This window comes from Aythya fuligula, chromosome Z, assembly GCF_009819795.1.
Source record: "Aythya fuligula isolate bAytFul2 chromosome Z, bAytFul2.pri, whole genome shotgun sequence".
Taxonomy (NCBI): Eukaryota; Metazoa; Chordata; class Aves; order Anseriformes; family Anatidae; genus Aythya; species Aythya fuligula.
Window position 1 is genome coordinate 11,945,172 of NC_045593.1, and position 26,767 is coordinate 11,971,938.

The 26,767-nt window shown below is 41.8% G+C and overlaps 1 protein-coding gene across 1 annotated transcript in view; it reads right to left on the reverse strand.

Moving 5' to 3' along the window:
- ADAMTS12 (ADAM metallopeptidase with thrombospondin type 1 motif 12) overlaps positions 1–26,767 on the reverse strand; it is a 184,366-nt gene that overhangs the window by 3,180 nt on the left and 154,419 nt on the right. The window contains exons 18-23 of the mRNA XM_032205680.1: positions 23,948–24,158; positions 20,272–21,423; positions 15,302–15,454; positions 13,059–13,232; positions 3,962–4,108; positions 1,822–1,975 (exon numbers count right to left, since the gene is read on the reverse strand). Coding sequence (XP_032061571.1) covers positions 1,822–1,975; positions 3,962–4,108; positions 13,059–13,232; positions 15,302–15,454; positions 20,272–21,423; positions 23,948–24,158 — 1,991 coding nt within the window. The remainder of the gene's footprint in view (positions 1–1,821; positions 1,976–3,961; positions 4,109–13,058; positions 13,233–15,301; positions 15,455–20,271; positions 21,424–23,947; positions 24,159–26,767) is intronic.

The window sequence follows — 26,767 nt, forward strand, 5'->3', positions numbered from 1 at the left end:
GTTTCTGACTTCACTATTTCTGCTTTTAAGAACTGCCACAGAGATTCAGTAACAATGATTTGTGTGTATGGCACTTTGACATTCTTGTAACAGTGCATTTAAAATAAGCCCAAAGAGCTGCAGTGTGCTGCAGAGAAATGCAGGGCAAGCAGGAAGAGCATAAACAAGGCATGTAGAACTACAAGTTCAGCTTGGCTCTACTTTCTGCAGCACTAGGATAAGCCAGGGATTGCTAATATCAGTAGTAAGGTGCTGATAGGGCTGTAGTAGCTTAAATAAACTGACACATGTCAGATTTGGTTAGGCATTACTGAAATGGAGGTCCTGAGCTGTGAGAAGAGATGGCTGAGAGAAGGCAAAACTTTGCAAAAGCAGAAAGGCGGTGGATTAGTTGAATGCAGGATTTGTTCAACAAAACCCTCAACTCTGGATCTAGGGAAACACAGTGAAACCAGCAGAAAGTGGTTTACAATAGATAGGAGGACTTCTTTTCAAAGCAGGCTATGAAATGCTGCAACTTGCTGCCAGAAAAGATGGCAGAAGCAGACAGCACTGTAGGTTCAAAAAGGGGCGTACCATATTCATGGAAAAAGTTCCATAAATGGAAACCAAAGGAACCAGGCTAGGATGCCTTTAATAGCCCTAATATATCAGTTGGGAATGCTGGTAGAATACCAATGAAATGAACCACAGAGAACGACTAAGCTCCTGTACTTTCCCTAAGTGGTACTTCCTAATGCCATCACTGGAGACAAAGTATTGGGCTGCATGCACCACTGGACTGCCCACTAGGTTATTTCCTATGCTATATTGGCTTCTTTACAGAAATAACTACTAACTAATCTGTGTAGGTACTATTTACCTGAGTCTGTCTTTCCAAACAAGGAGAGGATAGGAGATGAGCAAACCAGTTCGACCTTAGGACAAAGCATGTGCTAAAGATCTGTGAATAGCAGGAGGAGTAAAGCAACTTTTATCACTCTCAAGCACATAACCAGATCTGCACTGCTCTCAGGAGTTAAACTCGTCAATCATCAGATTGCACTCTTACTGCTGACTTGCTAGGAGGGAAGAACCCTCCTCCAAAAGCTCTTTGAAGGCTCTTCCAGAACGGATCTGAGCTGTTGCTGTGGGTACCTGTTGGATACTGCTGTACACAGACTACAGAGCTTCAGGTTTTCCTCCACTTTATATTTGTCACAAAGAGAGATAAATGTACTTGTCTGTAATTTTCCCCCCACTCAGTCCCTTTTTTCCTGGCCAATTATCATCTGTGGGAGTTTTATTCTCTCCACCTCTTCATTTTGGAGATAGTTTCACTCTAGGGATCACTGAATTCATAGTGCCAATGGAGTATCTGGGTTCACTGCCAGTCAGATTTTTCTTAGAGTATCTTTTTCACTTTGCTTGCTTGTACTCCCATCCCAGAATCTGCAGTGCCTATAGGGGTGTCTGTCTTAAGAAAAGTCATCTGTATGGACTTGCAGCATTTCCTACCACAGCCCTTAAAGCAGCCTATGAGTTATCTAAAACCAATCAATATAGGAAGACCCATTAATTTAGTTGCGGCAGCATCACAAATTAGGGATGCATGCTCAGAGAACTGTTTTCCCCATCATAGCAACACAAGGCCAGAAGGGCTGGAGAACATAACGTGGTTCTGCCAATAGTGTGGCTGAGCAGTAGCAGGTTAGGCTAACCTATAAATACTGAGCCTGTAGCACTCAAAACAAGCGTATAGATTGTGTCAGTTCCCAGCTTTGCAGGACCTCAGAACAAAGAGCTCTTTGGACACCATCTGCCACAGGTGTATTATCATACCTGTGATTTTCCTGCACTCTTGTAGATTGCATTTCTGATGCTCTGTTGGCTTGGACTTATCTGCACACATACTGTCATCTTCAGTTTTGTTAGTTTCTGTATTCATGCACTTCACAGTTCTTTGCTGAATGCCCCCTCCACAGGAAACAGTGCACTGAAAGAGTCATTTTAACACATTTACAAGTCTTTTAAGTAGAAATTGTGCACTATGCCAGTATTTGAGCTGTAATGTGACAGAAAGCTAAAAACACTGTATGATCCAGAAACAATGACAATAAAATACTTTGTGTACTTCATTCTCCATATAAACATTTCCATGATGTATTGTGGCAAGATTTGTAAGGATACAGTGGACAGGGAAATAGAACAAATACAGCATCTTGGAATGTGTAAGCAGGGTGAAAGGAGTGTTTTCTACAGAAATGCAAAAGCTACATAGACAGTAGTAATCCAAATTAGTATTGCAAAATGACAAATTTTGTTTCCCATGTGTTTTTGTTTTTTTTTTTACCAGTTGTATTAAACATGAATAATCTCTGTCAATTAAAATGTTAGGTCTAGAAATGTCTGAGCTTAAGATTTCAGAAAAGCTCAGTGAGAAGTTTTTTCTTTGGTGACATTTGCACTGTGGTTACCCTTTCTTCATGACAACAAAACAACCACCAGCTGCTTATTCTGACTACAGACAGATGGCCATAATAGAACATTTTCAAACCATGTTTCTTTACTTGTCTAAAAATTCACTTAATTCTTCATTCCAGAGCTTATGAGAATTCAACTGAATTTTAAATTCTTATTCTCTTCAGATAAAGAGTGGCCAGCAAGATAAAACAGTTCAATAGATACAGAATGGCAGCTGATGAAGTGCAAGAGATGAATACACAACTCGTAGCTCTTTAATTTTGCTGCAAATCATCCTCTCTGTATTGTATACCTCTGTATGTATGACACAATCTTTTTAGTGTGAAGTACATGAAGAGATCTTAGATACCCTTTCTGCAACTTTAATGTTTAAAACTTTTTTTCTTTTTTAAATAAAGTATAATAAATGGGATTAATAAATCAGCTGCTATACATTCTGGTATACAGTTGCTTTCACTTCCATGTTTAAGTGTCAGAGTTGAAACCATTACATTACTCTAATTTCCCATTTGAAGGCTTTCTCTCAAAAGCCAGCCCTCATTACATTTTCTGTGTTAAATGACTCTCCAATATTTACTTATTTATGGCTCCTGGCTTCTGGTGTTCTTTCAATGTTCTCTTCTATTATGAGGAGTATTTGTAATGTATGAATAGGTTTACAAAGGAAACTGGAGGGAAAGATTTATTAGATATACCAGATTTTTTATAAATAGCATGTACTGCAGTTACAGGAAGGTTCTCCAAACATATACACACATATATTCATCAGCTAGATTCCCAGAATCCAAAGTGGAAGGCTATTTGTCAAAATTCAGAACTTCTGTTTGTGTGGACAATTCCAGTATTCAACTAAGTTGCTTTCAGGATATCCTCCTGGCTCCCCAATCTGCCTCCTTGCTTGCCCTCTCCCCTGTTCCAATTCACAAGCTGTGAAACATTACAATGACTGGAAAGGCTCTGAAAGCACAGACCAAACAGGCTAGCTGTGCTAGGAGGGACTCAACTAGGTTTGTATCAGGGACTTTTATTAGCAATTCAAGCTCTTCCCTCCCTCTCTAAAGATAGTCTGTCTTCTTGTCTCTTTGAAATTTTACCTGACTTTGGATCTAACAGAACATGATTGAATTTATTAGTCTCTTTCAATGGAAAATTTCAAATGAATAAGGGAAGAATATCAATGGTAACACATTCTTTGTTCAAAAAGGAAAAAGAATCATCCCTATAATGTTGATCACTTGAAGGAACTGGAGCTGGCTCTGAAATGTTTGGTAATATTTTCAAGAGATCTCCCATCATAGCCCTAGCTGTGCATAAGAATTTACACCTGTCAGGGGCACTGAAGTTCACAGACAGGTAGATAATTAATTGTCTGCCTAATCCCGCCTCCATTTTTTGCTTTAACACATTGTTTAATCTTTAAGTAATAGCAACAATTTAAATACTACCAGATACAGCCAAGTCATGAAAACAAATACAGCAACAAAGAGTGGAAACCTACCGGGCCCCATGTCTGGTTAATCCATTGCGTACAAGGTTGCCTGTTACATGGTACCATGGCAGCAGGTCTTTTTGTCCAGTCACAATTGCCTTCTTCTGGGCAGTAGATACGTCGCTTTTGCTGGCCACCACCACATGTTCTTGAGCACTAACACAAAAGATGCACAAACACACAAGAAGAGAGGTGGGAATGAATAAGAGCCCAGTAACAGACCATAAAGACAAGCAAAGTATTCTTCATTTAGAAATGTGGATACACAGGTAACAGGAAGCATGTCCTGGACCTATATAATTCTTTTTTTTTTTTTCTTTGATCTAGAAAGATGTACAGAATAGCCTACATACCAAGTCTTAAAATCCAGATGAGAAGAAAAGCTCTGCAGTGAGAAATGTATTTAATCATATGCTTGGAAATAGACAGGGAAGAAGCTGTTACTGGTCCGAAATACTTGGGAGAAAGCTGTTCCTGACATATATTAATGCAAGTATGTCGTGGTTTAACCCGGCTGGCAGCTAAACACCACGCAGCCGTTCGCTCACCCTCCCCCCTCCCTCTCTGGGACGGGGGAGAGAAATGGAAAGTGAAGCCCGTGAGTTGAGATAAAGACAGTTTAATAAGACAGGAAAATAATAATAATAATAATAATAATAATAATACAATGATGATAATAGTACTACTAATAATAATATGTACAAACAAGTGATGCACAATGCAATTGCTCACCACCCGCTGACCGATGCCCAGCTTAACCCCGAGCAGTCCGGCCCCCTCCCCCCGGCTAGCCACCCCTATATATTGTTTAGCATGACGTCAGATGGTATGGAATACCCCTTTGGCTAGTTCGGGTCACCTGTCCTGGGTCTGTCCCCTCCCAGCTCTTACTGCACCCCCAGCCTGCCTGTTGGCAGGACAGAGCAAAAGTCTGAGGTGTCCTTGGCTTGGTATAAGCACTGCTCTGCAACAATGAAAACATCGGGGTGTTATCAGCACTCTTCTCATTCTAAGCCAAAACACAGCATTCCACCAGCTACTAGGAAGAAAATTAATTCTGTTCTAACTGAAACCAGGACATCTATCCACCCCTTATTCCATACCATTTATGTCATGCTCAGGTTACACTCTTTTCCATACATTCTAATTAGTCACCTATAGTAGTCATAGTAGTGATAACATACAGTATTATATAGCAATTAACATGGTACAATTCAGTTCATGGGCTATTCTCACCCAGTATTAAATCTCCTTGAGGTACACACCGGACCTCTCCGTTCTTTTGCATCACCCACCAAGTGTATCCAGGTCCCTGAGCGAAAACAATTCCACGAATGGGTTTGCCTTTTCCTGAGGCAGGAGTAGCCCAGACTGTTTTACCCAGCATATTTTTTACATGCACTACAGGAACTTTATCCCCATCTACAGTACGTAACAGGTTTGATTGGGCAGGTCCAGCTCGGTTGGCAGATCCCCTAGTATTGACTAGCCAGGTGGCCTTTGCCAAATGCGTATCCCAGTTTTTGAATGTCCCAGCGCCCATTGCTTTCAATGTAGTCTTTAACAGTCCATTGTATCGTTCAACTTTCCCGGAGGCTGGTGCATGATAGGGGATGTGATACACCCACTCAATACCATGTTCTTTGGCCCAAGTGTCTATAAGGTTGTTTCGGAAGTGAGTCCCATTGTCTGACTCTATTCTTTCTGGGGTACCATGTCGCCATAGGACTTGCTTTTCAAGGCCCAGGATAGTGTTCCGGGCGGTGGCATGAGGCACAGGGTATGTTTCCAGCCATCCGGTGGTTGCTTCCACCATTGTAAGTACGTGGCGCTTGCCATTGCGAGTTTGAGGGAGTGTGATGTAATCAATCTGCCAGGCCTCTCCATATTTATATTTCAGCCATCGTCCTCCATACCAAAGAGGCTTTGACCGTTTGGCTTGCTTGATTGCAGCACATGTTTCACAGTCATGAATAACCTGTGCTATAGCGTCCATGGTCAGGTCCACCCCTCGGTCACGAGCCCATCTGTATGTTGCATCTCTACCTTGATGGCCTGAGGTGTCATGGGCCCATCGGGCTATAAATAATTCACCTTTATGCTGCCAATCCAGATCCACCTGAGCTACTTCAATCTTAGCAGCCTGATCCACCTGCTGGTTGTTCTGATGTTCTTCAGTAGCCCGATTCTTGGGCACATGAGCATCTACGTGACGTACTTTCACAGCCAGGTTCTCTACCCGAGCAGCAATATCTTGCCACAATGCAGCAGCCCAGATGGGTTTGCCCCTACGCTGCCAGTTGTTTTGCTTCCATTGCTGTAACCATCCCCACAGGGCATTTGCTACCATCCATGAATCGGTGTAGAGATAGAGAACTGGCCATTTTTCTCGTTCAGCAATGTCTAAAGCCAGCTGAATGGCCTTCACTTCTGCAAACTGACTCGATTCACCTTCTCCCTCAGCAGCTTCTGCAACTCGTCGCGTAGGACTCCATACAGCAGCCTTCCATCTTCGATGCTTCCCCACAATACGACAGGACCCATCAGTGAACAGGGCATATTTCTTTTCATTTTCTGGTAACTGGTTGTACAGTGGGGCTTCTTCAGCACGACCCACCTCCTCCTCTGATGATATCCCAAAGTATTTACCTTCTGGCCAGTCCATAATCACTTCCAATATTCCTGGGCGACTGGGGTTTCCTATTCGAGCCCGCTGAGTAATTAGTGCAATCCACTTGCTCCATGTAGCATCAGTTGCATGATGCGTAGAAGAGACCCTTCCCTTGAACATCCAGCCTAGTACCGGCAATCGGGGTGCTAGGAGGAGCTGCGCTTCAGTACCGACCACCTCTGAAGCAGATCGAACTCCTTCATATGCTGCCAGTATCTCCTTTTCAGTTGGAGTGTAGCGGGCCTCAGACCCTCTGTATCCCCGGCTCCAAAACCCCAGGGGCCGACCTCGAGTTTCCCCAGGTTCTTTCTGCCAGAGGCTCCAGGTGGGGCCGTTTTCCCCGGCTGCAGTGTAGAGCACATTCTTTACATCTGGTCCTGTTCGAACTGGCCCAAGGGCTACTGCATGGACTATTTCCTGCTTAATTTGTTCAAAGGCTTGTCGTTGTTCAGGGCCCCATTCAAACTCATTCTTCTTACGGGTTACTTGGTAGAGCGGGTTTACAATCAGACTGTAATTTGGGATGTGCATTCTCCAAAACCCCACAACACCTAGGAAAGTCTGTGTTTCTTTTTTGTTAGTTGGTGGAGACATAGCTGTTATTTTGTTGATCACATCCATTGGGATTTGACGACGTCCATCTTGCCATTTTATTCCTAAAAACTGGATCTCTCGTGCAGGTCCTTTGACTTTGTTTTGTTTTATGGCAAAACCAGCTTTCAGAAGGATTTGGACTATTTTCTTCCCTTTCTCGAAAACTTCCTCTGCTGTGTCACCCCACACAATAATGTCATCGATGTACTGCAGGTGTTCAGGAGCTTCCCCCTGCTCCAGTGCAGACTGGATCAGCCCATGGCAAATGGTAGGGCTGTGTTTCCACCCCTGGGGCAGTCGATTCCAAGTATATTGGACTCCCCTCCAAGTGAAAGCAAACTGTGGCCTGCACTCTGCTGCTAGAGGGATGGAGAAAATGCATTAGCGATATCAATTGTGGCGTACCACTTGGCTGCCTTCGATTCAAGTTCGTACTGAAGTTCCAGCATGTCCGGCACTGCAGCACTCAGTGGTGGCGTCACTTCGTTCAGGCCACGATAGTCCACTGTTAGTCTCCACTCGCCATTAGACTTTCGCACTGGCCATATGGGACTATTGAAAGGTGAATGAGTCTTGCTAATCACTCCTTGGCTCTCCAATTGACGAATTAGCTTATGGATGGGAATCAGGGAGTCCCGGTTAGTGCGATATTGCCGCCGGTGCACAGTTGTGGTAGCGATTGGCACTTGCTGTTCTTCGACCCTCAGCAACCCCACAACAGAGGGGTCCTCTGAGAGACCAGGCAAGGTAGATAATTGTTTAATGCCCTCTGTCTCTAAGGCAGCAATACCAAAAGCCCACCGGAACCCTTTTGGGTCCTTGCAGTATCCTCTTCTAAGATAGTCTATGCCAAGGATACATGGAGCATCCGGACCAGTCACAATGCGGTGCTTTTTCCACTCATTCCCAGTCAGACTCACTTCAGCCTCCAATACAGTCAACTGCTGAGATCCCCCTGTCACTCCACAAATATAGATGGGCTCTGGTCCTTTATAGCTCGATGGCATTATAGTACATTGTGCACCGGTGTCTACTAAAGCCTTATACTTCTGTGCGCATGATGTGCCAGGCCATCGAATCCACACAGTCCAATAAACTCGATTGTCCCTTTCCTCCCCCTGGCTGGAGGCAGGGCCCCCCTAATCCTGGTCAGAATCTTCCTCGTTTTTGTGTTTGAAGGACTGTCTGCTGGAAGTTGGAGCAGCAAACTTTTCGGAGAATCCCTTTTTCCTGATTGTTCTCTTTTGCAACTCACGTACCCGTGCCTCTAGGGTCGCGGTAGATTTTCCATCCCACTTTCTCATGTCCTCTCCATGGTCTCGTAAGTAAAACCACAGGGTGGCACGGGGTGAGTACCCACCATATCGTCTTCCTTGTGTGGGTGAACGCCTACCCCTGACAGCTGAGACACTGCTTTGTACAGGTGCGAAGGAGAATAATCTCTCTTCAAGTTGGTGAACCTTTTCAGAAAGTTTCTCCCAAGTGTTCTCCTTTGGTCGGTGGGCACTGGTTGGTTCAGGTGGGGAGGACAATAGATTTTCTTCAAGTTGGTGAACCTTTTCAGAAAGTTTCTCCACAGCTGAGACGCAGGCCTGTAAGGAAGAGGAGAGACTTTCTTCGTACTGCCGGAGTTGTTTAGCCGCTTCACCCACTGTGGGTTCCTCATCCTCTTTCCAGGCCATTATTGCCAATGAGCTGGCATATGATGATGGTGCACTCCGTACAAACTTCCGCCACATGGGTCGTGTACACTTGACTTCATCTGGATCTGTGGATGTTTGTTTGAGGTCTGGATCCTCATAAATCACTTCCCGTACGGCTAATTCCCTCAGGTACTGGATTCCCTTCTCCATAGTGGTCCACTTGCCTGGTAGACATAAAATATCTTCCTTGAAGGGATACCTTTCCCTCACAGCTGAGAGGAGACGCCTCCAGAGGCTGGTGGGTCGTGCTCCATCTGCAATTGCTTTGTCAATGCCGGCGTCTCGAGCAAGGGATCCCAGCCGCTTGGCTTCCCTGCCGTCTAATTCCACACAATTGGCTCCAGAGTCCCAGCACCGGAGCAGCCAGGTGACAAGCTGCTCACCTATACAGCGACCAAAATCTTTTCGCACATCTCGTAGCTCGCGCTCGTTTAGGCTTCGGGTAGTTACTGTTGCTCTTTCGGCATCCTCATCTTCCTCCTCCTGAATCCTTGACGGCCCAGCGTCGTCATCATCTTCGTCATCTCTATACTTAGTTTTGGCAGAAGCCTTACCTGGATTGGCAGAAGACTCTCTGCGTTCTAAACGACTTGAATTTCTATACCATATTTTCACCTTCTCTACAGGGGCAGCTTGCACTGCTACTGCTCGTTTCTCTGACTTTGTTACAGGGTCTGCCACAGGGGTTGGAATGCCCTCTGCAGGGTCAACTTGCACTGCTACAGCTCGTTTCTCTGACACGGCCACAGGAGCTGGAGCGGCTACAGGAGCTGGAGCAGTTGCAGGAACCGGAGCTGTAGCGGCTACAGGAGCTGGAGTTGGAGCTGGAGCAGTTGCAGGAGCTGGGACTGGAGCAGCAGTAGGAGCTGGAGCTGGAGCGGCTTCAGGAGCTGGAGCTGGAGTGACTTCAGGAGCTGGAGCTGGAGCAGTTGCAGGAACTGGGACTGGAGTAGCGGCCGGAGCTGGAACTGGAGCGACTGCAGGAACTGGGACTGGAGCAGCTGCAGGAGCTGGAGCTGGAGCGGCTTCAGGAGCTGGAGCTGGAGCAGCTTCAGGAGCTGGGACTGGAGCAGTTGCAGGAACTGGGACTGGAGTAGCGGCCGGAGCTGGAACTGGAGCGATTGCAGGAACTGGGACTGGAGCAGCTGCAGGAGCTGGGACTGGAGCGGCTGCAGGAGCTGGGACTGGAGCGGCTGCAGAATCCACCGTAGGGGTCACAGTGGCCGTTGGATCTGTCACGGGACTTGGAGTGGCCGCAGGGTCTGTCACTAAGTTGATAGCAGTATCCATGGCAGCTCGATAGGCGTAAGCCAGGCCCCAGCATGTTACAATGATTTGTGTTACTTTGGAACTTCCCGAATCGCGACACCTTTTATTCAAGCATTCTGCCAGTTTTTGAGGATTTTGCACTTGTTCAGGGGTGAATTTCCAAAACACTGGGGGTGCCAACTGGTCTAGATGCCTGCCCATATCCTCCCATACTCCCTGCCACCCACAACTATACTGCCTCCGGGCAGATCTCCGGATGAGCTTCCTAAGTAGTTGTTTAACTTTAAGCAGAACCTGAAGTGCATTCAGGAGGCAGAACAACAAGACTATGCTGGTCTGAGTATCCCAAGGATATTCAATATCTTGGAGAGCTATTGTAATAAACTCGGAGGATAAGAGGGTGGTGAAGGAGGAAGGGAGAGTGATCAAGGAGGGTACAGGGGTGGTGAAGGAGAAAGGGAGAGTGATCCAGTAAGAAAAATTATCTTCCCCTTTCCCCTCCACAGATTGACTCCCTAATGAAAAAAGGCAACAGATACAATTGCTAATAGTTTCCAAAATACAGTTTCCAAAGTATAGAATCGAAGATGTTACTGAGTACAAATACCAGGTTAGAGTCATGGCCAGATATTTCATCATCTCATAAGCCACTGATACAACACACAGTACCATAATGGTCTGAAACCAGGGCCCGGAGAGGATAAACAACATGACAGAGAGCACATACGGAAAATAACGTGCTATAATACTCAATTTGGAAAACAGGCGCAGCACAGTTGAGATTAAAGCAATCAGCATTATGACAAGTGACTATTAAGCAGGTCTAATACTTATACCAATTTTAGTTTAACACACTCTGGTCAGATCTGCCGTTATCTCAACCTTTCGTGCCCCACGTTGGGCGCCAAAAAGACTGTCGTGGTTTAACCCGGCTGGCAGCTAAACACCACGCAGCCGTTCGCTCACCCTCCCCCCTCCCTCTCTGGGACGGGGGAGAGAAATGGAAAGTGAAGCCCGTGAGTTGAGATAAAGACAGTTTAATAAGACAGGAAAATAATAATAATAATAATAATAATAATAATACAATGATGATAATAGTACTACTAATAATAATATGTACAAACAAGTGATGCACAATGCAATTGCTCACCACCCGCTGACCGATGCCCAGCTTAACCCCGAGCAGTCCGGCCCCCTCCCCCCGGCTAGCCACCCCTATATATTGTTTAGCATGACGTCAGATGGTATGGAATACCCCTTTGGCTAGTTCGGGTCACCTGTCCTGGGTCTGTCCCCTCCCAGCTCTTACTGCACCCCCAGCCTGCCTGTTGGCAGGACAGAGCAAAAGTCTGAGGTGTCCTTGGCTTGGTATAAGCACTGCTCTGCAACAATGAAAACATCGGGGTGTTATCAGCACTCTTCTCATTCTAAGCCAAAACACAGCATTCCACCAGCTACTAGGAAGAAAATTAATTCTGTTCTAACTGAAACCAGGACAAAGTAATAAGACAGCACAGAACTAGCAACACAGAATAGGCAATGCAGAACTGCTCATGCAACACCACCACAAACAGTAATTTCTCTAACAAAAATGAGATTGCAAGTCATGTGCCTGCAGGATTAATCTGCAATATTTACAGAAGACAGTAAAAGTTCATGGGATGAAACATCTCATTTTTATGAGGTGGTTGGGGACATTAAAATTCACCCAGTGCTAACAATAAATTAACTGCAGAATGGCAATAAAAACCATCACACAAGGACGGTATCAGAGTTATTTTTTAAGCATTGTTGTCCCTTTTCTATTATTAGTTTTCAACTAATTTTTTACTACTATTCATTAGGTCTGCAGTAGAGCCTGCCTGAAATACAGACAAGATTTGTACTCTAACATGAAATAAGGTGCCAGATATACTTTGAATATTGCATTGTTCCTGTCCTAAGAGGAACTGCATCCCTATGGACAGGGGATCAGAGCTGGCATCTAATAAACGAACCTTTTCGATCCAATTCTACCCGGTATGCTCAATTTGAGGACAACTGCCAGGTTGGACAACTGTTTTTATAGAATATTTTAAGTGGCAAACTATGAATTCATCACAATCATTTGGTTACTCTAATTATTTATTCCCTGCTGACTACTCTGACAGGAAACCCACAACTGGCACACAGGATGATGTCTCCTACTGCTTATGGCAGGTGGGACATGTCAGTGACAAGAAAGGAATGTGACCACCTCCCTTAAAATCCAAAAGTATAGGGTCCATAATGATACAAACATTGCAGCACTTCCTCCAGAGCTGTGTTTATTGGGAGCAAACATTCAAAGATCATCAGCCTACGTGCTTTAGCTGACATAAATATGTGCCTGGCTGCCTACGAAAGTTTGTTGGTACAAATTTAAATCACTAAGTGACCCCAAAATCAGATTTACATCATGTCTGACCTCAGCCTCTGGCCCATAAAATTCCAGCCACAAAAAGCATAAAAACAAATTCTAAATAGATCATAATGAGAAAGCAGTGTAACAACGGCAGCAAAAGGTAAAAGTTTGAATGAATCTCATTTACGGATCCAGCAGCATAGCTTTAACAAATCTACTTCATCTTCCAGGCCATCTGCTCCTCTGTTTCAGGGTAAGGTAATTTACCGCTGTGTAACACACGCAATCCTAAGAATGATTCTGGGAAGCCTTACTAACGTCTATGATGACTTTTGCTTTAAGCATACACAAAGACTGCAGCGTCTCTAAGTGTGATAGCTGTGTTTCTTCTTTTGTGCAGAAGTTTACTTAGCAGTGTGGGACATACTGCCACTGTTAAACAACAGCTAATAGCTCATTCCCAGAGTCTCTTTTAAAGACCAGTACCTCATTCCCGGCTTCCACATGCCACTGCAGGCAAGGCTCCATATTACAACTGGTGCTGGGTTGTGGTTTATATCCAAGTAATTGGCAATGAAAAGGCCTGAGAAGTCGCTTTTCACGAATGTCAATGCACTGAACATCTCGGGTCTTGAAACCACCGCTGCAGTTAGCAGAGCACTGTAAACAAAACAGAAAGGAGCACTTCTTCGAATGATGCCAACAGCTGAGCCCTTCCAGTCTCCCTTTTATCCCCAGAGCTTGCTCAAAGTGCCTCATGCATCAGTACCAGCTTTCATCCCCAAATACCACAGCCTCTCCTGCTGCTCAGGAAGAAATGAATTTGCTACCCTAAGGATAAGGACAAATACACATTTAATTATTCTGTCTTCATCCAGAATTAAAGCCTATTCTGCCAATGCCACTGAATAACCACAGATTAGCTTTAACTTCTATGACTGTGGCATTAGTTGTTATCTTGCAACATTCTCGTTTACATCAATAATGATTCTTGATTTGAACAAGGAAACTGAACATCCTATTTCCCCTGGGAGTAGGAGAACGGGTGAAAGGGGTGTCCAGGTCCTTGTTTACAGAAGTCTCTGCCCCTCTGAATAAAAACAATGGACAAAATTGACTGTGCAAGAAACTCAGTACACAGCAGCCTGAAAACACATGCAAATTGTATTTGGTAATAAACTCAGACTATAAGACCTACTCTGAAACACCTTTACTTTAGGAGAGGGGAAGAATTAGATGAGAGGAAGAGAACACAAAGATTTACTACACTGGCAGTGGGATACAGCTGTCTTGCTGTGGTAAGTTGCCTTAAAATCTTTGAAACAAGTAATGAGAGAAAGAATTGCTGCTTGCAAAAGCAAACAAAAAATATCCATTTTAATATATGAAATTGTAGTTAGGTTTGTATAGTTCAATTGCTGTAAACTAAGGATGGCTTACACAACAGAAATCTGCTAGTAAAGGCCTTTTATCTCAAAGTGTCCTCTTGGACTGAGGTTTAAAACATTTGTTTCCCATAATATTTTAACATTAAATCTGATTTCTAGGTACTTTTTGTGACACAACCATCACCTACTTGTTGCAAGAGCAATAACTTTTACAAAGGAAGAGTGAAGGTGAAATATGTCTCGCTTGAAGTAGGACTGCAGAATGTCTGTACATCATTTAAAATTAATTTTGAAGGTTTAAGTGTGGTTATGGCCTTGCCTGGACTTTCTACACAAGCACGTATTTCAAGTACAAATCAGTTCTATGTCAAAAAGCTCAATAATATAACCCAGGTTTTGTAACTATAATCTTTTCTGCAGACTCTTCTCTGCATAAATCTGCCCTCCAGTCCAATGGCAACATAACAGTCTACAAAAATGATAAGTGTCTGAGAAAGTTTGAGACACCTATCTTTCTATCCCTTCCTAAATCAACGTTATTTCAAATAGAATTCTGCAGTTCTTCCTCTTCTGAGTCTTGAAAAATAGCTCACTACCTGATGCCCCAGTTCTAAACAGCATGAAGACAAAACATAATAAGCTTCAAGAAGTCACGAAAGTCCTTCCAGGTGTTCACCACACACCTTACAATATCAAAAAAAGAACTCAAACACAATTCCTTGGGTTCCACTTAACCACTTAAAAGTATCCACTTGGATGCTTTCCTGTGTGTTGCCCAGACCTTTGTATGTAACTTGGACTAAAAACCACCCTAGCCAAATCAGGCATTCTCCCCGTTACATATTTCTTTATTTCTTTCTCTTTCTTTCTTTCTTTTTTTAAATTACAAAAATTATAAGTTAAATGAACAGGGAATAGACCATTCCATGTGAGAAATGAGTAGACACTGGCCAAGGTGAACAGGAGCGTGAAAAGTCCCTCTCCCAAATTTTTACCTCCTTATTAAAATTAGGATATGCCTATAGAGGCAGAGATCAAAAAGAAACACTTGCAAATATGTAGAGCTTTGCCCTAGGATCTCCATAAAACATGGACCATGAGCTGTGCATTAGCTCTAGGTTCAAGATTTAATGAGCATGACCCCCCCACAGGAAGAATAAAATTCACAGCAGGTGCATTACCATAAATAACTTAGTCAGGAAATTAGCACTGGATGGTCAACTGGGAATCATGTATGCATTCATTAAGTAAATGCTTATTTTAAAAATGAATAGTTAGAAATCCCTAGTCTTTGAAGTTAGCAAGCTTACTGTTCAAACGCAGCTCTCCAAATGAAGTTACCTTGCTCCAATTTCCTGTTTTCCAGCTAGCACATGGGCGGAGATAACATTTTCTGACAGAATCAGGCTGTTTTGTGTGTTGACAGTGAGATGCATTTTTACTGCTGCACTCCACGTGTCTCCAGAAAGCTCCCATTCCACAGGTGGTAGAGCACTGGCCAAGGGGAGAAGAAAGCCCAAGGGGAAAACCTGAGATTAGTAAATCATTCTGGTAACAATTCAGGTGCCTGAACAAAAATATCTAGAGATTTTAGATAGCCTAGGTTATCTGAGAAGTCTGTACAGATGTTCAAAAGAAGACTTAAATTTACTTGTCTTACATGTACTTAAAATTACAAAGGAGGGCTTTCTGTTGCTTTGTTAGGAAAATACCAATTCTGCCTTACAGCATGCAAACATTCTGATTTATGCTCTGGAAAACTTCTGCTTATTGAGACATTCTAAATCTGTACCAGCTGTTCCAACATTTCCCTCTCTGATCTTTGGGGAATCTAAGGCAAAATGTCATTGCATCCAATCTTTGTCAGCATTCCCTCTCTATCCCTAACACTGCTAATGAGATATTTAGCAAATTGAGTACATGATGCTGAAAACCTGAAATAAATTGTGAGAGACTCCTGGGAAAACTCCACAGTAAAACGATTTTTAAAAGCATGAATCCAGAGAGTGGATAAGTGTTTCCAAAACTGCAGGACGGCTTTAGTATCAGAGCTAAGAGGCCATGGATTGTGCCAGTCTAGCTCCCAAGAGTGCCTGCTTTTCAGCAAGAAGCCCCTGTAAAGAGGTAAAAATTGACTGGAGACCCCCCTTTTACATTTTTCTGCCTTAAAATGTGAGGGACAGTAAACTATATGCATAGAGTCAAATCCAACACATGCCAAGCATATTATAGCTGGCATGAGAAACAGCATAAATAGTCCTGGATTAAGCCACTGAATAATGAAGAGAGCAACTTCTAAATTTACAAGTACAGACATATCCTAAGGAGCAAAGAAGCATCAGAATACTGGCAGTTATTCTGAAATTTATCAAGTGCATTACAGTAACAGTAGAAAGACAGGATAGCAAGAGATTCATCTACATAGAATATGGTGGTATTGAAATATCAAGGCCTTAAAGATAAGTCATCAAAAAACAGGAAGCAATTTTTGCTAAGAACAGGTAAACAAGACAAAAATACACAAAGTCAGGAAACTGTAGACTAAAAATGATTTCTAAGTAAGGAACAATAAGAAAACATTCTGTCAGTGTTAGAATCAAGGTGTGTGTATGGGGAAATATAAGTCCTTCATCTCAAGAGAAACATAATAGCTGACATTCACAAAATAACAGGATAGGACAGGATGCGGCAGGTCATCTTGTCCAATCCACCTGCTCAAGCTGGACCATCTAGAGCCAGTTGCTCAGGACCATGGCCAGAAGGCAGAAATTAAGTGGGCCAGGCTTCACATAAAGTTAATTTTAACTAGAAGCAGCAGCTTGAATCAAAATAGCAAAAGATAACTAAAACATTAAAAATAGTAAATTGAGATGTGTTAAGTATCTTCAATTTGTTTTTATCAGTTCTGCAAAGCTGCATTTATTGACCATACCACAATAGCGATTCAGGTGTTCATAAATAACCTTTGAATTGTTGAGAATAATTTTTAAAAAATTATGGAAGATTAAGGAGGCCCCAGAGGATTAGAGTAGAACACCTTTCAAATTACCTTTGGGAAAACAAGACGACAGATCTATGGACTAGGAACACACAGCCTAGCTTCACAGGAAGATACAAAAGCAAAATATTAAACAATCAAGACCAAAATGGCATACAGTAACAACAATAATAAAGCAGACAACATGGACCTTTCATGAACAAATAGGGTACCTGGTTTAATGAAAAAAAGAGAGCCAGTCAACATGATGCACGTTGGCACGATTGTTCTCTTAGCAAATGATAGAAATATGACCCAAGTGAAATCATTACAATGCACATCTAATCAAAAAAATAAAATAAAGTGGTCCTCAGTGATTCAACATCACAATGAAAAGATGTTTCAAATGCGGCCCTGCAGGTCTCTGTCCAGAGCCAAGCTTTCTTCAGTATTTTCATTAAATAATTGAATGATGAAGGAGAGCATGCACTTAAAAATTTTGCAGATGACACTAAGTTGGGAGAGTTGGCAGGAACACTGGAAAACACAACCTGAATTCAAAAACATCTTGCCAAGTAGAAAAATCTCAAGGAAACAGTAAACTGAAATTTAAAAGATGTAAAAAAACTGCATTTAGGAAAAACCTTTTATATATATATAAAGCTTTGTGTACACATATATATATCTATATATATACACAACAAACAAAACCAAGAACATATGTTGAAAATAATAATATTGTATTAAGGGATCCAGGTTTACAATGGTCCACAAATCAAATGAATCAAAATGGAATGGTTACAAAACAAGCCAAATTTCATCCCAACAGTAATATATGTAGATGTGTATGTGTGTTTACGTTTGCATATATATATACATACACACACAAAACTATACAACTATAGCTATTATTCCATTTTATTTGCCATCTGTCAGCTAGGTCCATAATGAGCACCACTGTCGATGGCTTGATGACCAGTGATGAGTGGTCCTAAGGGTGTGATCATAGAATTGTAGAATGGCTTGGGTTGGAAGGGGCCTTAAAGACCATCTAGTTCCCATTCCCCTGCATTGGGCAGGGATACCACCCATTAGATCAGGTTGCCCAGGGCCTCATCCAACCTGGTCTTGAATACGTCCAGGGATGGGGCATCCACAGCTTCTCTGTGCAGCCCATGTCAATGCCTCACCACCCTCTGAGTAAAGAATTTCCTCCTGACATCTCATCTAAATCATCTCTCTTTTAGTTTAAAAGCATTCTACCTTGTCCTATCATTATATGATAAAGCAAAAAGTTGCTCTCCATAGTTTTTATAAGCCCCCTTTAAGTATTGAAAAGCTGCAATGACATCACCTTGGAGCCTTATCTTCTCCAGGCTGCACATCCCCAGCTCCTTCAGCCTTTCTTCATAAGACAGGTGCTCCAGCCCTCTGACCATCCTCATGGCCCTCATTTGGACCCGCATGCTCTAACAGATCCGCATGCTTCTGGAACAAGCTGCCCAGAGAAGCTGTGGATGCCCTGTTCCCAGAAGGATTCAAGCCCAGGTTGAATGGTGTTTTGAACAACCTGGTGTAGTGGAAGGTTCCCTGCCCATGGCAGGGGGTTGGAATTAGGTGGTCTTTAAGGTTGCTTCCAACCCAAACCGTTCTATTTTTTCTATACTCAGTGCAACAAGGCTTCCAGTTATGGACTCTCAGCTGTACGGTTTAGCTTGGCTGTTAAAGAAAGGCCATCAAAAAAATTAAGTAACTTGTTCAGATACCAAAGTCTCTCACTTCAGGAATTATGATTTCAAGAACATCAATAAAAATGGGTATGTTTGCCCCTTCACCGGCCCTGACCTCCTGAATAAGTACTATCTCAGAACACAATAAGATAACAGTACAGAAACCTGACTGTCAAAAAGCATGGTTATGTGTATTGGTAAAGGAAAGTCAATAGCGCAATACAAAAGATGGTAAGCACTTCTGAAAGGCTATAGCAAACTCTGTAATTTATATTGCTCCTGCACAGAAAATAGAAGTTACTCAAGCTTTATAACCATTCAGCAATGATCAGAGATAGCCAAGTCTGGGAAGCACAGTTCTCTACCTGCTCGATTTAGCATGTGATATACTTGCAAGGTAAGAGTTATGCTTACAAAGTTGAAAACTTCTTTCTGAAAAGCTAAGAAACTGAGACAAGTCTGAAGATGATGCTGTAAAACATCTTCCAAATGCTTAACAACTCAAAAGAGTGTCCAAACTCCCTGTGAGCTGTACTTGTTTCATTTACTCAAATAGGAAACCAGAGCTTTCATTAGTAGTATTACGGGATATTAACACCTGTTTTGATCCAACTTCTTTCTGGCACAGCCATTGATGCAGACTAAATCTGCTCATTTCTACCTTCAAATAACAGGACATAGCTTAATGCTGCAATTATCAGCTATTGTATCCAAAGATACTGTAATAACCAAAGCCACTGGCCTGACTATTTTAATTTTTATGCTAACCAGACAAAATGCTTCATGTTTACTACTGCTTCAACCCAGTTCCAACATATGATCACCTAAACGTCTAAGAATGGTGCAGAACTCCATATTACAATGTCTCTCTGTGGACATGTGCTGGACAAATTAATGGCCCAGATATACCAGTTTAACTTTGGACTAACATTCTTATCTTGAATTTGTAGATTCAGACTGGTTTTACCAGGCAGAATGTTGCTCTGAGTTGGGAGGTTTTTGCTTAATGGTGGATACAAACACTGATGGTGGTATGAGATAGAAACGCACCACAAAAATCTGTTAATAGCCAACTAAAAATATGTTTCAGCAACCATGATATTGATTTGCTTTATATAGTAATAAAGCCAGCTTACCTACATGACCCTGGTCATGTACTAACTTAGGAAACACACATAATTAGAGAGAAATGATATATAAGCAAAGGTTAGAACTAAATAGCATATCTACAGCTAACTTGAATTATGTACTTATTTGGAAATACAAGCACACTCATTTGGTGTCTCCAGGATTCATCTAATAGCTTATCTTTTTGCTATGCTTTAAAACAAAGCTCTCGAGGTATCTCTGGTTACAGTCAACCCTGAATGTCATGTCCCTGGAAGAGCTATGCATAGTTTTGCAGAATCCATAAACGGACACATTCTGTTTAAGCAGCCTAATGCTAGATGTTCCAAGTTCTGTTACCCATTTTTTATACTAATATTTCATTTGAATCTATGCTACTCATGTCAGATAATTGTGACAAAGCAAGATTTATTTCCTCAACAGTGGTTCAGAGAGCTGACAAGCTCTCCACTACTTACGAGTTAAAAATAACTTACCTCACTCCAGTTCCCTACTATCCAGTAGGCATCACCAGGCAAACCGTTGGATGTTATTAGGTGGTTACTTTCTGTGACATTCGTCAAAACCCCATCAGATGCACTTTGGTTCCTGGTAGCATGCTCAAGAGGTGATGATTGTGTACTGGACGTTATGTTGGCAGGGAGCTTTATTTCTGTTCTGTTGTCAGTCTTGTCTCTCAGTACATTACCAAACACTGTGGGCATTACTGTAACAGGTGCTTCTTGGGTAGTTATTTCCATGCTAGGCACATCAACTTGCAGACTAATAGAGTTTGCTGGTGTTGGAAATGCCAACCCTTGTGCTGTTCTGCTAACAGGAAGGAGTGCAGAAGGTTCTTGGGGAAGAGGTGATGGAGGGAGGTGAGAAGTCACACTCTCATTCTGAAGGATGTGAGAGCTGGTATCTATCGTTGTGCTCCTGGTTGTAATTTCAGGATCGTGTTCTGTGCTGTAAAGATGATCAATCGGTTTCCCACTGCCTCCTACTGACCCGTCAATGTCATCAGATTCTTCGGTTAAGTAATCATAGCTGGAACTTATTTCTGGACTACTGGTAAAAGAGGAGACAGGAGTGTACTCACTTTTTTGCACCTCACCTGCTATAGTAGAAACTGGCTCACTTTTAGAAACATTTTCAGCATGCTTTATAATTTCGGTACTTGAGCTATTATGAAAAGGCCACGAAGTAGTATTTTGGTGTGAACTATTTTCGGTAGAAACAACAGGATAGTTGTAAACACCAGTTGATCCAACAAAATTATTTTTTAATGTTTTGCTGGTTGTTCCTTCTTTTTCAGAGACATTACCCAAACTAGAGGATGTAGGCAAACAGGTAGTTACGCTTTCAGGATTGGGAGTTTTTGTTGTTGTATGGAACCTTGGGCTTGGTAGAGGTATGGGTATCCTGTTAGGATGACTCCGTTTGGGATTAGTTGTTGTTTTTCTGATTATGATCTTTCCTCTTCTGGGTGCCAGTGGGGGTATCAGAAATCTTCCAGCAGAAGGACATTGCTGAAGACCACACAGAGCCTTAGAGTTTGGTCTCTTGGAACTATCACACGGCTCATGGTTATTTTTGGCACAAGTAACATTCCGAGTCCTTATCCCTCCACCACAAGTAACTGTGCACTGCAGAAGAAACAGAATTAATACAATACCTCTCTTCATTCTATTGTACAAGTCAGTTAAGCAACAACTGGCCGCTCTCTTCAATAAAGAAGAATCATTGCAAATAATCAATAACAGTTTTGTTTTGTTTTGTTTTGTTTTTTCCCCTGAGGAACAAGACCTTCATGTTAGTGATTTCCTGTTATCATGGAGCCTTTGCCAAATTTTTAGAAGAGTAAATGTCACCTTGAGTGACAAGTTGAGTGATAAACAACTACTTGATAAAGACAAAATATGGAATTCTAGAAAAATATGCCAGAATTTGATTTCTACTGTGAAACAATCACAAAAGTTGTTTAGCCAACACCCTTACCACCAAAAGTAAGAAAAACAGACTGAAAAAGCTGCCATCAAAAGCATCTATCTGGCTCACAATGCCACAAACCTGCTGTGATTACTTGTGCAACACCTAGAGCCTTGCTGAGTTTATGAAATGGATCTTTCATTCAGACTGAGTGCAGGCAGACTTATTCTGACAGGGCTATTCACGTCTCTCCTAAATTATGGACTACTACAATTAACCTATGTGTCTGGTTTAAACCAGGTACTCAGCACACTTACAAACACTCCTACTGCCAGCACTTTAAAATCCCTGGGTTATCTAACCTTCTTAGAGCTAGTCAACGTCACAGAGCAGTAGAAAGACCTGTGACCTTGTGTTATTGGTGCTTCCTGCATTGCCAACACCAGTACAGTAACATCAGCTCTGCAGCAACAGGTGCAGGGAAGAAAGCAGAGTAACCTCAGAGCAGGCACATTCGTTAGACATTCTGTCTGTCCTCCTTGCGCTTCCAGCAGTGTAGCATATTTAGTGTACTCAGAGCTATGCAAGTTTACATCAGCTACAATTTAACCTCTGAAGTTGTTGTGACTGGCAGTAGGATTTTGCCTACTGAGGAAGACAGTAACTGCGGGCATTATGTTGCTGCTTCCAGAGAAATACAACACACTTACTTTGCCACCTGGACAATTAAGATCAGCATTCTGGTAAATTAAAAAGAACATCTAACCTCATTAGCTTTCTGGGACAATATCTGTCTTTCTCCAAGAACTAGTTTTGAAAACCTCTGCGTTAGATTACAGCCAAGTACTAAAAAGAGATTTCAGAATGGCTGTAACACTTCATCCTCATTATCTGCCTAATTAACACAAATTAAACAGCAAAGTAAGTTCAGGGTAAAAGGAAGTTTTGCCTGTATAAAATCTCTCTCTCAAATTTACCAGCAAAAACAAAACAAAACTTTCTCCAATTACAGACATCCTGAAAATATTGTCATTTGTTCAGGAGAAAAAATTGAGCCCATACTCCTCCTCCCCGCAACTCCCACTTTTTGCAGGTGAATAAAACCATCATAAAATTCTACTAGCTAGCTCATTATCCTGAATCTGCTATCAAACTCATTAGTGAGTTTGATAAAAAAAATAGAAATAGGAGAAAGAAAACAGAAGAGTTTTTAAAAACAAAAGTTTGGGAAGTTTTGAAAAACCTGTTAAATTTCAATTTTATTGACATCTGAAATGGAAATATTTGTTGTGCATTTGTTTTCATGATTATCAGTTACATGTTCTTATCTCAGTAGATACACAAAACTGCCTACTTGTGAGGTTAAACATAAGCAAATCTTACTATATCAGAACAAAACAATTTTAAAATTTCACATGACTCAAAACCTATTTCTTTCCCCCAAAAGATGTATCTTGGTGTGTTTTTTGGTTTCATGTAGAAGTAGACTGCTCAGCATGTTGGGGTTTCAATGAAATGTGAAGTTGGGAAGCACCTGCAGATACCAGCAACATAATCTAAAGAAAGCTAAGGAGTGTGAGGTCCTTCCACAGATTAAAATGTAGGACAGAGCATAAAAAACAAGTGCTCCCAATTAATACTAGCATATATTGCAGAATGTGTTCTAGTATATTTAGACAAATTATCTATTTTGCAGTTATTAACTTGACCACCTCACATTCTGCAGTTCATCAGCTGTCAATGAAATAACTGCACAATATTTAATTAACACTTGAAGGGTGCACAGATATTCTAGTGTTAATCTGAGCTTCAAACTAATACTAGAAGTAAAATGCTTGCATGCTGTTGCAAAAAAAATGACAGAGATATAAATGTAAAAATTATATAAATGTAAAAACTCTGAAGAAGTTTTTTTGTATTCCTGTAGACACGACACAGAGCCTTCCCTATCTGTTTCACAGCAGTAATTTGTATTGCATAGAATTCTGTGCATGCAAACATGCACTGCTCTGTGGCACCAATAGCTCAGCATTCCAAAACCATAGAAACATCTCACACTCTACACTTGTTGAGGTCATCAGCCAGCAAACAGTGCAGCTTTTTTTCTCTTGTGAAGACTCGTTAAAAAATAAGGAAAAAAAAAACAACAGATCATCAGTCTTCCCTTGATTATGATGGGTCATTTTGAAAAAGTAAAAAACAGAAAACAAATATTTAATGCTACAGGTGACATGAATTTACCTCAGTCCAGTTGCTCACTGTCCAGTCAGATGGGCACAAGACATCCCTGTTGCATGACAGATGGGTCTTTGGTTTAAGTAGGTGCTGGCATTCTGTGACAGCCAATGCCTGCTCATCAGATCCTACTGTCTGGATGCAAAGTACAGTTCGTTTCTTCTGTCCCGTTGGGCCACATGTTGTCGAACATTTCTGCCATTCTCCTGCCCACCATCTGAAAAATGGGGGATACAAAGCATTACAGAATATAATCCATAACCAGCGCATTAAAGATACCCCTTCACATCTAGACTGAGTAACTGCTAGGAAGTATACTTATCCTTTTACTCTATTGTATTATCTGCTTATTGTTACCTTAATAATACAGAAAGAGTTAACAAATCAGAATCATCAGAGTGTGTGTAATTACAACAGCTAGGGGGAATAGACCACCACACGTGTCTATGGAGCCAGTGCTGCAGGAGCGTTCAAACTGGCATTGGCACTGTACTCCCTGCACAAGGGCAAGCAGCAAGGCTTATTGACATCAGAAGACCAGAAGCCACACTGCTTGCAGTCAGAGCTATGCTGCTTGCACCCCTGCAGGATCAGTGCCCAGCAGTGCTGTATCTCTGGGCCTAGCTGGGTGGTCAGTACTACAGCGACCTTTTCTGTACTTTGTTCCTTCATAAAGCAAGAACAAGCCCCTTTTGTGTCTCTCCTGATTACAGATGGTCTTCCACAGCATACTGTGCAATGCTTTACCAAATGAAAATTAAATATTTCATCTCAGATCAGTGTTCCAGTGCAGCTTAGAGTACCCTCGGCAAGAATATAGCATCTATTCCAAGATGCTATATAGGCAGCTTAGCTCAGCTGTGAACTCCAGGCTAAAAATGTTCCTAGACATTGTAAGTTGCTCCTGAGTTTTGAAGTAAGTCATGCCAAAGCCTTACACACAAAGCCCCCACCAGGGACATGTATTTTGCTTTTATAGAAATATGAATTCATATAGAAATATGAATAAAGAAATATGAATAAAGAAATATGCTTTTCTAGACAAAAAGGGCAAAAAAAAGTTTTGGGCTTATACCCAAAATTACTGTCTTTTTTTCCTCCCCTCCTTTTTAGGACAATGAACTTGAAGCAAAATAAACCCATTTCGATAAACACATCAAAGTTCTATGGCAGGTTTTATTGCAGTTTTTAGCATTCATCTGGATCTGTCACAATCTTCTTGCTTTCTTTCCCATCTTACTGCATTTCTGGCTTCTTCAGTTTGCTGATAATCCCTCTCCCCTTTCAACTTTCATCCTCTGTTTACCGATTAATTTATTATTCAATTGCTAATGAGCTGTCACTGATGTGGAAGGCACCGATAGGCACTGATATCTACTCATAAGCATTCCAAAAGAAAAAAGAAAAAAAAAAAGACAGAGCAATCAAGCTACACATACAGCTCATTTGTGCAACCATCTGGTCTCCTCTGGGGTACCTACACCTTCCTTCTCTTTACTTATGAATACATATTGCATTTCCTTTTAAATTACACCGTAAGCCCTTTGGGGCATGTGGTGGAATGGTAACCCACAGCCACAGCCCTGCATGAGGCCACTGGACACTGCTGTAATAAAACGAACAAATTAATTCTCTCCTTCTGCCTTTCTTTGGAGTGTTTCTTGCTCTATCAGGTTTCTATGAATAACAAAGTAAAGCTAACAACTAGTTAAAAAGAAAGACAAAGTGCACCTCAGACGTATGTGGCAAAAAAATAAGAGAAAAAGATATTATCATAACCTTAATCAAGTCATTTCAGGGTTGTTTTCATCTCTTGCATCTCCTCTCCAATTCTCTTTATCATCTCTAGTATCTTGTAAACAGCTGACGCTTTGGCACAAATGCAATCTGAAGTATGTGAATTGCCATATTAATTTTAATGGAACCAGATCACGTATTTCCAGTTACAAACATGCTAAGCTGACACCCCCTCCCTCACTATTTTCATGTGGCTCTGAGTGAGGGTTCAGCAGTTTGCAGGTTTAAGTACTGAACTCTTAGCGCTAAATTATCAGTTTCCTACAGAACCTATCTTCACCAGCAGCAATGGTAAATTATTAAAAAGCTAGCACACACAAAACATTTTTTAAAAAGTCACTGAAGAAAATAAATTCTCTGAAGTTAGGAAATCCCAGAATTAAGATTGTATCCTATTGCACCTTCATGGACTACTTTTGGTCATGGAACTTTTCCACTGAACCCCTCCTCATGCACTGTAGGTAGCAGATGGTACTAATGAGTCAATTAGTTAACTGACTAACACCTTGTTCACCATACACAATTCAAAAAAGAACTTGCTTTTATTAAAAGCTTATTCTCATCAGTAACTGAAGTTCTAATGGTGCATTTTTCTTATTTACATTCTAGTGTATATGCATCGGTCTTAAACACTCAGTCATGAGAAACTTAACATGGAAATAGAGTCTGACTCTTGTGGTCCCCACTGAAGACTTCTGAATTGCAGAAGAGGAAGACAGGCAAAGCAAGGAGTGAAGAACATTTGCCATCTACTTGTCTGTTCTATTGCAGGGTGCTCCAAAGCAGGTCCTGGATTACACATAAGGGAGCAGCCACGTGAGTGACAAAACACCAGTCATCTAGGAGCTTCTGTTGTCTCCACACTGCAGAGCCATGACCGAAACTGGAGGTGGCTTCTGAACACAGCCAGAATTGACACAGCCATCTGAGATCCACACACCCAACTTCTAAATTGAGATGACCAAGCTGTCAGACCTCCCAGCTGTAAGCTAGAGAGTGGACAGCACAACCAGACAGACTTAGCTTTTG